Below are 12102 nucleotides of genomic sequence, written 5' to 3' on the forward strand. Positions count from 1 at the left end.
GCGCTGGCTTCACAAGCCAGAGGACCGGGGTTCGATTCCCCGACCGGGTGGAGATATTTGGGTGTGTCTCCTTTCACGTGTAGCCCCTGCTCACCCAGCAGTGAATAGGTACGGGATGTAAATCGAGGAGTTGTGACCTTGTTGTCCCGGTGTGTGTTGTGTGCCTGGTCTCAGGCCTATCCGAAGATCGGAAATAATGAGCTCTGAGCTCGTTCCGTAGGGTAACGTCTGGCTGTCTCGTCAGAGACTGCAACAGATCAAACAGTGAAACACACACACCTTTCTTAACTTTATCTATCCTCTCTTATTTTCTATCAATTCTGACTCGATCGTTGTCTTTCTTCTCTCGTCTTTGTTTTTTCTATTTTTTTTTTTTTATCTTTTCCATCTTTCCTTTCATATTTCTATCATCTCGATTCTTATTTAGTGTATATATTTTCTATCTTGCTATACCTTCTATATTCTCTTTACTCGCATCTATCTTCTTTCTATTGACAATTCTCACTAGTGTTCTGAATCTCATATTCCTTTGTTTTAATACAGTAACGTGAACAAGGTTTTGAATGTTCGGGTGTGGTGTGGATGAGCAAGTGAGCGAGCTGGCATTGGGAGCCGAGCGGGGGAGGCAGGGCGGCATGTGTAGGCTACGTGAGGCTATATAGCCAAGATGTATGAAGATTGTACTGTACTTATGCTATGGAATGGTTTTATTACTGTAAAGCATACTTAAGAAAGCTAAAAATATGGCTGATTTCCTTGTGTATAAGTTTCCGGTGTATGTGAGTGTGTAATTGTGTATGGTGGGTGGATGGTTGAGCGAGGGTGTGGGTGCAGGTTGCAGACCGGGGCACATGACGTGTAGCCTGTGGTGACCGGTGACTGGTGAGGCGGTGACTGGTTCACTCTGGTAACTGGTATTTACACGACTGCCGAGGGAATAATTCATAAGGTTCAGTCTTAGGCGCTCACGAGGGAATAGACTTTAGCACTCCTGAGGGAATTTAGTGAAAAATTTGTATAATCAAGTCATTTTACATTATGCTTCAAAACGATAAAATTCATAAAAAAGCCAATATAGAGAAACCAAAGTAAAAGTAACAAACGTGTTATTTTAGTAGTTTCCAGATTTTTTTTTGCACCAATTCGAATGATTACACACTATTTGCTTAATAAATGAATTCTACAGCAAAAAATGCTAACGCAAATCGACATTCGATGATATGGCTGCCACTCTCCCAGATCTGTTTCCTTGTATGCAGGGTGTTGTTGGAGGTGAAGATTGAATACTTGTGATGATTTAATTTGATAGTCAGCGGAGGAAGATATTTTTTGTGGGTAGCTGTTTGTTTACATTCACTTCCCGCCAACCAGCCGATACTTCCCAGTCGCTATTTGTGAAAGTATTCCGATTAGGAATACTTTCACAAATATTATTTAGGAATAGTATCTGTTGATACTTCTAGCGACTTGCAATTTCAGTCGTATATTGACATGTGTGAACTCGCCTGAGAGCGGAGATATGTTTAACCATTATGAAATTAGGTTAAAAGTCTACCTATATTATATAGCTAAGGCATCAAGTTGAGACAAGTTCTAGTGTTGCGTCATGATTGTGACGTCACTGCCGGAGGAACCTTGAGAAATGGGAAGTGCCAGTCTTGCCTCAAAGTACAGTCTCTCTCTCTCTAATACGATAAAAATACATCAAATTAAGTGCTCTCTCTCTCTCTCTCTCTCTCTCTCTCTCTCTCTCTCTCTCTTGCAGATCAGCGGCAACTCAGAAGTCGGCTAGTCAACAATTATTTTGGCGGGCAGGCGCCAGGCGGCAGCATCTACAAGCGGTCTGGCAGCGGTGTTGTTGGAGTTGGAGGGAAGGTGAAGTTGTGTGGTCACGTGCAGGTCGTGTTGCAGCTGTCGTGTGTCGGTGACAGGTCGTGCTATCGGTGCAGACGGTGAGATCCGCAAGTCGTGACAACAGTGAAGACACCAGCACAGCCGCCCTGCTGTCATGTGTGGCAGGACAGCCTGGTGAGTGTCACCATGATTTCGTTCACTCGGATCATTCCTGACTATAGGCCTGACAGCAATACCTGTAGCTGCCTGCTGTGTGTCTTTTCCGAAATACCACTCCTAGCAGCTGACGATTTCTGTTAATCGTGATGCATTTTGTCCAGCGTCATGTTAAAGGCAGCCGAAGAGAGATGGAGAATATGGAGATGAATATAACTTCAGCCTCTTCTCCCGAAGTTGATATTTACATGTCAGATGAAATTAACATGCAATATGTAGCTTATTAACTTCTCCAAGCGCCTTTCTCTAGCCTCTCCCCGAAGAAGGTAACACAAGCAGGGTTGCCAGACTGATTTTGCTGATCGTACGTGCATCATTGATGAAGAAAACATAACAAATCTTAACCATACCAACATAAAAAATGTACCTAAATTATAAGGAACATAATTATTTTCTTACCTTTGATTTAAGCTGTAAATTCTCTTCCTCTCGAGTGTCTTCCCAACACACACACACACACACACAGGCTCGTTCCGTAGGGTAACGTCTGGCTGTCTCGTCAGAGACTGCAGCAGATCAAACAGTGAAACACACACACACACACAGCCCAGGCCCTGTAAAACTACAACTAGGTAAATACAACTAGGTAAATACACACACACACACACACACACACACACAGTCCAGAGGTTCTCAAGCTTTTTAATCTTATGTACCTCTTGAAGTCTTTCAGTATTGGTCACTTACTTAGTTGCATATTGTAACAGTAATAGGTAAGTCACTGTATGTGTGAGTAGCATATAAAAAAAAAAGATTAAATCAGAACTAAATACTATATAGGTTTGCAAGATTGTGTGGCAACTGTAGCTAATCCAAGAGAATTTTCTCTCAAGAAACATAACTCTAAATAAAGAGTTTCTTTCTAAATGCTATAGGTTTGCAATGTTGTGTGGCAACTGTAATCCAAGAGAGTTTTCTCTCAAGTGACATAACTCTTAAAGTTTCCTTGTTAACATTGTTAACATGTCCTGGTTCTAGTGGAGAACACATCAATCCTAGCACATGTTGGCCACTTTGAATACTACAAACAGGTTTGCAGTTATTCAAAATTGAAGCATTTTCAGAAACCTGCAACGAACCCCCAAAATTTCTCTCACTTACCCCTGGGGGCATGCGTACCCCATGTTGAGAACCCCTTATCTACACACACGTGCATGTATGCATCCCAAGAAATCCATACACACACACACACACACACACACACACACACACACACACACACACACACACACACACACACCCTATGCACACCTATAACCTATAGCTACATTAAGTAAGCAGCATATTCAGAACAATGTTTCTCTTAAATTGAAGTAAACTGTCAACATAATGTGGGTTTTCATCAGTTTAACTGCTACAAGTACCATGACACATTTCCATATTCATTCTACTTACTATTTGGTAATTTTATACTGCTCCAGAAATTTATGAGGGGATTAAAATGGTGAAGATTCTGATCTTTAAATCTTCTGACCTCCATAAACCCTTCTTAATGTAAATAAAATTGTCTAAACATGCCCAAACCCATGGTAGAAATGCGTCCCAGTACTGAAGGGATTAAAAACACTCACGTTGTACAAGGTTTAACAATATAATGCGCTCGTCGCATTCCTCGTCTGATTAAGCACTGCAAGTTTACAACAGACACACAGACTAGCGATTACTGACTGAGCATCTTGCTGCCTTACCTTGCTGGGTGGACAGGAGAGGGGGGAGGGGATGGGAGAGTGAGACAGTGCAACGGTAGTATTCTAACGAGTATGATACTTGTTAGTTACGTGACGTTGTACAAGACAACTTTACATTCAAATGGAAACCGCCAGTCAGTTAGGTAGAAAACTTCAAACATGAGATTCAAAAAACTTTACGGACATACAATTTCATACCAAATTTACTTGAAGCTGTACCAAATGTACTTTTGAGTCCAAATGTACCAAATATGGTACATTCGTAAAATTGGCAACCCTGTGCACAAGTGATGGGACTGCTCTTTTATACATAGTGTGGGATTCACTAGATTGCTCAATCATTCATGTAACAGTTTCCTGAAAGTCTATGCAGTCAATATGAATAATTTAGCTGTTCATATTAGTTAGCATTAGAATATTGCCAGATGTGTTTTGGTGGAGTTAATGGAAGGGACCAAGCAAAAGAGGTGTGCAATTATGTGACATGGGTTGTCATTTGGAACAAGTATACTTTGCCTTGGACACTTTGCTTAAACTATATTCATAGTTCATCTATTTTATATAGTTTTACTATCCATCTCTCTCTCTCTCTCTCTCTCTCTCTCTCTCTCTCTCTCTCTCTCTCTCTCTCTCTCTCTCTCTCTCTCTCTCTCTCTCTCTCTCTCTCTCTCTCTCTCCAGTTTGTGGGTAATCATATCTTCACATAAATATCAACATGTATTAAGGATTTACTAGATACAATTGATTTACGCAGCACCCTGGGGCCTGAGGAGGTGTGTCGGGCATGCAGTGTACGCACCGTGGGAGCAGATGGCCAGAAGCGGTACCAGCCTTTGTCTTGGAGAGACCATCCCAACAACCAGTCATACAGCCCCTCCGCCAACATGGCTCCTTCACGCTTCACTCCTGTAATCATAAGGTTTCTTATCTCCCATCCCATGTTCACTTTCTTCTTTATTTTACTCATTACAACACTAATACCTAGAATGAATTAGGTATGAATTTTTGTTCTGAATTTCATGCCATATATGATTTGTATTGACTTTTAGAACAACCAACTTTGGTGAAAAAAAAAAAAAGAAATAAATGCTACTCTTATTATTTGTTACCACTTGGACTAGAATGATGCATTACTTGCTAAACATTAAATAATTGAAATGGCTACTTAGAGCTAGTTCAAAAAATATTTTTAGATGTCTTCCCAGCTTTTCCCTATTCGGCGTCGCCGTTGTGAATGAGCCTTCTCCACGTATTTCTGTTGTTTGCCATCTCTGGATTTATATACTTCTCCCTAAGATATCTGTTTATGCAGTCAATCCATCTTTGTTTGGGCCGTCCTCCTCTTCTAACTCCCTGCACTTCCATTTCCATGATCTCCCTCCCTACGTGGTCTTTGCCAACTCTTCTTCTCAAGTGTCCATACCACCTCAACCTTGACTCCTGGATCTTCTTGGAGACTTGAACTACTTTCACTTTTTTTCCTCTTATGTACGCATTCCTAATTTGGTCTGTTCTGGTGACTCCTACCATCCATCTCAACATCTTCATCTCCGCCACATCCATCTTCCTCTCTTCGATCTTCTTCAAAGGTGCTGCTTCCAGCCCATACATCAAAGCAGGTCTGACGACTGCTTTGTGGACTTTGTCCTTCACTCTTACTGGTACCCTTCTATCGCATATCACACCTGAAACTTGCCGCCAATTGTTCCAGCCACACTGAATCTGGAAGTTCAATTCTTTTTCCATTTCCACTGTCTCGTCTACCATTGATCCCAAGTACTTAAATGTTTTCACTCTCTTCAACTTTTTTTTTTATATAATGTAACATAACATAAATAATAGGATAACAAAGGGCCACCAGGGCCCATCTAGGTTATCCTGTATCAGTCGCACAGCGACCTCGTCATCAGTACTTAAAGATACACTTACAAGTACACAATACATTATATACTAATTCTAAATATTTGGCCCATTAACAGGGCTAAGTCCTGCAGCGAAATCCTCTACAATTTGTGGTCCCCATACATGGGGATCATGTCTTGTTTAACTATAGTAAATTTCTTATAAAAACTATCATGCAGTGCTATACATAATTATAAATCTAATAAATTTAAGTGCTTATCTAATCTGTTTTAAAACATTGTCAAACTAGTGCTATTTACAACCGTCTCTGGCAATGCATTCCAGAAGTCTACCACCCTATGACTAAAGAAATATTTTCTTATATCTAACCTGCAGCCTTGCTTTCTAATCTTCCTGCCATGATTTCTAGTCCTATTTCCCTCCTCTAAGGTAAAGAAAGATCTCACATCTATGTAGTTTGTATCTGAGAACATTTTAAATAACTCTATCATATCCCTCTTATACATCTCCTCTCAAATGAAAACATGTTTAATTCCTTTAATCTATCTCTATACTCCAGGCGCTTTAATGCTGGTATCATCCTAGTTGCTCTTCTCTGAACTGCTTCTAACATGTTGATATCCTGCCTATAGTGGGGTGACCAGGCCTGTATGCAATACTCTAAATGGGGCCTAACATAGGAATTATATAAGCTATGCACCACTTCCTTACTTTTATAACTAACATTTCTATTTATAAAACCCAGGATCCTATTTGCCCTATTTCTTGCTTCTAAACATTGCTTTGAAAATTTCATAGTCCTGTCTATCACTACTCCTAAATCCTTTCCTTCCTCTACTGCCTCTAGCCAACATCCCTCCATCTCATAGTTAAAGTTTGTGTTGTCTTTACCTAAATGCATAACCTGACACTTTTAGAATTAAACTCCATCTGCCACCTGTCTGCCCATGCTATCAGCCTGTCCAGGTCTCGTTGTATTCTGTAATTGTCCTTTTCACCCTGTACTGCACATGCTATCTTAGTATCATCTGCAAACTTTGATACTTTGCTACTAATTCCTATATCTAAATCGTTAATGTACACCAAGAAAAGAAGAGGTCCTAGCACTGATCCTTGGGGTACCCCACTAACCACTTCCTTCCACTCAGACATTGCCCCATTTAATACTACTCTCTGTTTTCTATCAGAAAGCCATTCACTAATCCAATCAACTAACCTACCCCCTATCCCATGTAGTCTCGATTTGTACACTAGCCTCCTATGCGGTACCTTATCAAACACCTTGCTAAAATCTAGATATATAACATCTATGCTATTTCCATCATCTAACTCCTTGGTAATATATTTAGATTTACTATTTTTAGATGTATATGTTTGAAAATCAGATATATATATATATATATATATAGATGGTATTTTACTAATTTTGTCTTTGCAAATGTTGTGTTTCTTCCCTACCTTGACACCATACTTGTGCATGTTTTATACTATAGCTCTTAATTTCATTAGTTGGATTATCTATGCCAACATACACATGTATTATTACAGCCCTTACGTACTAGCGAATGGTGATGAAAATATGTAGAGAGATGGCAGGAATCGGACATCCAACCTCTGTGACACGCTGGGCAGGACTGGGGAGCTGACCCAGAAAGCAGGCTGGGCAGTGTAGGTCATAGCCAGGGTTTGTGACTTCACTGTGAGGCCCAGATGGGTGGCAGGGCTAGGGCTGTTCACAGCTTTGGACCACGTGGCCTTTAAACTGCTGGCTAACATTTAACATGCTGATGACATAATTTAGTGTGGCATCTAATGTGAGTAATTTGTTTTTGATAGAAACCATTTATGAAAGGTATATTCAGCACCCTCTTTGTTTTTACAGTGACCAGCAACAGCGTGGAGTGAAGAGGACACAGGAGGGGGAGGAACAGCCACCTCAAAGGATCATTCAGCCTATGAAATGGGGACTCATTCCTCCATTCCATAAAGTAATTTTTTTCTTGTTATTGCAGTAGCCTATCAGCAATGTTTTTCAGATTTAGTTATGAATTTGCATTGTTTTAGGCAATGTTTCTGATACTTTTTTAATTATGAGTGGTTGTTACTTTTTGACTGTCAGGATATTAGAATACTTCTATCTTATACCTTGTCATTGTGAAAGTCATCCAAAAAGCAATAAGAGATGTAGGTAGACAGCATTAGTGAGACTACTATACCTTCCCAACAACCAATCATACAGTCCCTCAGCCGACATGGGTCCTTCATGCTTCACATCTGTCATCATAAAATTTGTTATCTTGTGTCTTATGTCCATATCATGCTTCATAGAAGGATAGAAAGATTTTTTTTGTAAGGCTCAGAATTAGTTGTAGATCACATTTGTAACAAATGGTTAAGAAATACTACTGTTCTGCAATCCACACAGGGTCCATCTGCAGAAGGACATGGCTATAGCACAACCAATAGTAGATTGGAAGATGTTGAGACTAAGGCAACCTACAAGCCTTGCCTGGCAAAGGGACAAAGGTAGAAACTGTTAATCCTTGTTATTGTTGTGAGTAATAGTAAAGTGTTATGAGTAATACAGAAGAAAAATTGAATGTAATAAAAGTATTTTAATGGTTTGCTTCTCCAGACAGCTGTGTATATTTAAACAGACAACAGTTGCTGACAACTCAACCCAGAATGAATGCCCTAATAGATGTTTCAATTTTACTATACAGTTTTCATTGCCTGTAATGGTGATGGTTTAAAGAATTCTTATTATTATAGAGTTTATTTTCACATTGTCAGGTGTGTTGTGTTGTGTGATGGATTTTATGAATGGCAATCAACAAAAGGAACAAAAGCCAAACAGCCATACTTCATATATGCTCCACAACCCAAAGAGGTAAGACACACTCTCTCTCTCTCTCTCTCTCTCTCTCTCTCTCTCTCTCTCTCTCTCTCTCTCTCTCTCTCTCTCTCTCTCTCTCTCTCTCTCTCTCTCTCTCTCTCTCTCTCTCTCTCTCTCTCTCTCTCTCCACCTTCAAGTGAAGATTATCAGCCTGTGACTTGTGTTGTTACTATGATATCAGTATTGTTTTTCTTATATAGAGAGATAAGGGAGTTACTGGCATTTATGAGTAGAAGCATCTGGTGGTAGTCCTGCATTGTTAGTGAGTGGTGGCTGGCATGTAACCTCAGGATGTTTGATATTTCTTAGTTGTATTAGTTTCTCACTGCAAACTGTTATAAGAAATGTGCTGTTAGATATACTTCAAAGTGATGGCAGAATGTTCATTGTTTATAACCCATTCACTTTGTAACAGTAGTACTCCTAATTCACTTAGGAGGAATTAATACCTTACTGATTTGCTGATGAAAAGTAAATATTTCAACTTCTGTAAAGAAAGTTTGTCGTTAATTAGAGTATTGCATCACAGCAGTATTGTCTTACAAGTTCCCTTTTTACAGATAAAGATTTGGGACCGAGACACTTGGGACAAACCAGATGTCTGGAGTGAAGAAGAAGGCTGGAAGGGACCCCAGCTCTTGAAAATGGCTGGACTTTTTTCATATTGGAAGTCTTCTGAAGTAAGACAAAAGAAATGTAGTTATTGCAGTATAAATTTAATTTTGGATATTCTATTTTCGTTTCCTTCACAACTCTATTGGTTGAGTCATGGAATGTGCACTAATGTGATGTGAGAAGAGAGATAAGAGATACTTGTTAGATCAGTGTTGGATCTGTTATCTGTGTGAAGGTAAGATAATGAAGGCATAGGTGTCAAAACGTGCCTGGTTGGGAGGAATGCATATGAGGAACACTCCTGTCCTTTAAGTGTTAAGGGTCTGGTTGTGAGATAAATTAATAGAAAAGAAAGGACTACATATTTTATTAAGCTTAATCATATTTCTGTACATGAAGGATTATTTAGAAAACTTACAAACACATATATCTTTTGTACAAGAAAATCTGTATTTTAGTAGCAATGGGAGATAATGTTAGCTCCTGTATTCATCAGGGTGAAGAAGTGATGAGCTATTCTGTTCTTACCACTGAGGCTTCCAAGAAGTTCTCTGTCCTGCACACTCGTGTCCCGGTCATCCTGGAGACAGACGAGGAGGTTGAGGTAAGACAGTCACTAAAGGAATCAGTTATAAATAATTTCAGTTATGGTACACACAGAGCCTTTCAAATGGTTGTAAATGGTGGCTTGAACTTATCGTGAGACATCTCAGCTTTGCCTCACATTCATCAGAGGTGCATCTAATTATGTGCATCTCAGCTGTGTGATTTGATTCCCGAGAGTTATTATGTTGGAATCAAGGTTTGATTTTATAGTATTTCTTATGCAAGTTCAGCCCTTATTATCAAATTCTTGGATGTGATGGTTTTGATTGTAAAGGCAGAGCAGTGGAACAAAGTGTTGTCGTTTGTTCGAGTTTTCGGTGAAAGTTCATGTTTGATGGGCTAGAGAGTGTCCATATCTAAACTCCAGCAATGCAGTATTTTGGCACACTGCCCAGCATGTGCATTGTAGCATTGTTTACATAATGTCCTTGTTCATAGATGGTTAAAATAATCCTAAATTTACTCTGAAATATACATCTTAATGAAGTTTATAATTGTCAAGTGGTGATTATATTCTTCTCCAAATTAGATGTGGCTAGATTCTGCGAGAGTTAACTACAAAGAAGCTCTTCAGAAGCTGAGACTGAAGGATGAGGCTGATTTAGAGTGGCATCCTGTCTCCACAGAAGTGAACAATTCCCGCAACCAACAGTCAGGCCTTCACGTGCCTATCAGTCTTGACAAGTGAGTGTGTCAGAGATATAAGAGGAAATGTATGAGAAGTATGGAAAACTGTCTGATTATTCATTAGTTATTTGTATGGATATATGAGTGAGGAAGAGAATACTGTTATGTAGGCACATGTTGAGTACAGAGATCTAGTAAATGACACAACACATTTGTGGGGGAACTTGATGGAACAGCATTGTCTTTTACAGTATTTATTTTTATGTTATTTTGTAGTCACTGACAGGCAGTTGATGTTTTTGTTTAATTTCTACACACAGGAAACCTCCAAATACAGCTGGCAGCAGATTTATGTCTGCCTGGCTTGGCAAAGCATCACCACAGGAGAGTAAGAATCTTGTGAAGGAGGAAGTCCATTCAGTTAAGGAGGAAGAAAAAATCAAGGAAGAAAACAGTATCAATCCTCAGTAGCTTAAGTAAAGTAAGTAATTTTGTTTTTAAACTCTTTTTTTTGTTGAATAGCCTAAAGTGATATTCTCTCCAAATGTTCCTTATGATATTGATATCCATCTTTTCCCTTGATTTGTGTACAAATAGCTGATATGATGCTCATTGGCATCATTATTTTCTCTCCACCTGTTTGCTCTTCTTAAATGCCTTATCCTTTACTTTATCAATACTTCCTTGATTTATCTAAACTTAAAACAATTAATTATCTTAAGTTTTTATTCTTTCTTATTTATTTATTTGTTTACTATTTTTTTCAGGCAGATATGGCAGCTAAGTTTTGGAGGGAAATGTTGCAGTAGTCTTAAAGTGACTCGTACAGTAGCAACAGGCTCTTAGTGTCTCATATTTGATTTATAAGGACTTACTTTTCCAAGGATTCTATTTTATTGAATCATCATTCCATTCTTATTGTGTGGCTACATATTTCTATGATACTCTTAAAGTGTGTGAATCAAAGATGCAGGGAGAGAAAGCCTTATAAACCTAAGTATAAAGGTGTTTATTTTGTTATGTTTATTTTTTTAGACTCCATTCATCTTAAGCTTGATGAAAGCTACTAAAGAGGGGATAATCATTATTTTATTTTATTTTTTTTTATAGAACCCAGAATAGACATAGATAGGACTTAGGAAGTAGTGCTTGTAGGTGCATAAATAATTGTACCTGTCATCAGGACTTAGCCATTTCCATTTCAGCCTTATTGTATTACTAATTCTCAGTCATCCGATAGGTAAAATTATTTTAAACCCTCTGTTTATTTTTGTACTTTTTGTTGTCCTGTCGCAAAATGGAATAAAAGAAAGTTCAAAATGAAACTTAAATTCATTTTCCTATGACATAGTACTTTAAAATGCTTTCAAAGAATAGCATACACTACATACTACATTTAAGATGTCTAAGACCACTGAACTGCTCAGTAAGGGGTGACATTATGAGTCCATGAGTTGGATATACAACATTCATCCACTGTACAAGTTGCGATGATAAGTGGTCCAATGCCACCAGCTGGTCTGGTTGGTGCAGCAGATTGGCCTGCCTTTAAAACTGAGTTATATATATATATATATATATATATATATATATATATATATATATATATATATATATATATATATATATATATATATATAATAACTATATATATATATATATATATATATATATATATATATATATATTTAAATTTTTTATTTATATTTTACGGTAAGGCCTATAGCGCCTGTAGGC

General features: G+C 38.4%; 1 protein-coding gene across 1 annotated transcript; it reads left to right on the forward strand.

The window, feature by feature from the left end:
• The first annotated feature begins 1753 nt into the window (after positions 1-1753).
• LOC123506272 (abasic site processing protein HMCES-like) lies at positions 1754-11690 on the forward strand. Its single transcript, XM_045258213.1, has 10 exons — positions 1754-2028; positions 4513-4677; positions 7504-7609; positions 8047-8147; positions 8415-8511; positions 9078-9197; positions 9629-9736; positions 10268-10422; positions 10686-10846; positions 11133-11690. Exons 1-9 carry the CDS (start codon positions 2009-2011, stop codon positions 10834-10836), a joined length of 1023 nt encoding a protein of 340 aa, XP_045114148.1. The 5' UTR covers positions 1754-2008; the 3' UTR covers positions 10837-10846; positions 11133-11690.
• The last annotated feature ends 412 nt before the right edge of the window (positions 11691-12102 follow it).

This window comes from Portunus trituberculatus, chromosome 19 (genome assembly GCF_017591435.1).
Source record: "Portunus trituberculatus isolate SZX2019 chromosome 19, ASM1759143v1, whole genome shotgun sequence".
In the NCBI taxonomy this organism is placed as follows: domain Eukaryota; kingdom Metazoa; phylum Arthropoda; class Malacostraca; order Decapoda; family Portunidae; genus Portunus; species Portunus trituberculatus.

Coding starts and splice junctions, on each gene's coding strand:
- LOC123506272 (XM_045258213.1), top strand. CDS start 2,009: ATGTGTGGCAGGACAGCCTG. Junction 7,610..8,046: donor TCATTCCTCCATTCCATAAA/GTAATTTTTTTC, acceptor CAATCCACACAG/GGTCCATCTGCAGAAGGACA. Junction 10,423..10,685: donor GTGCCTATCAGTCTTGACAA/GTGAGTGTGTCA, acceptor TTCTACACACAG/GAAACCTCCAAATACAGCTG.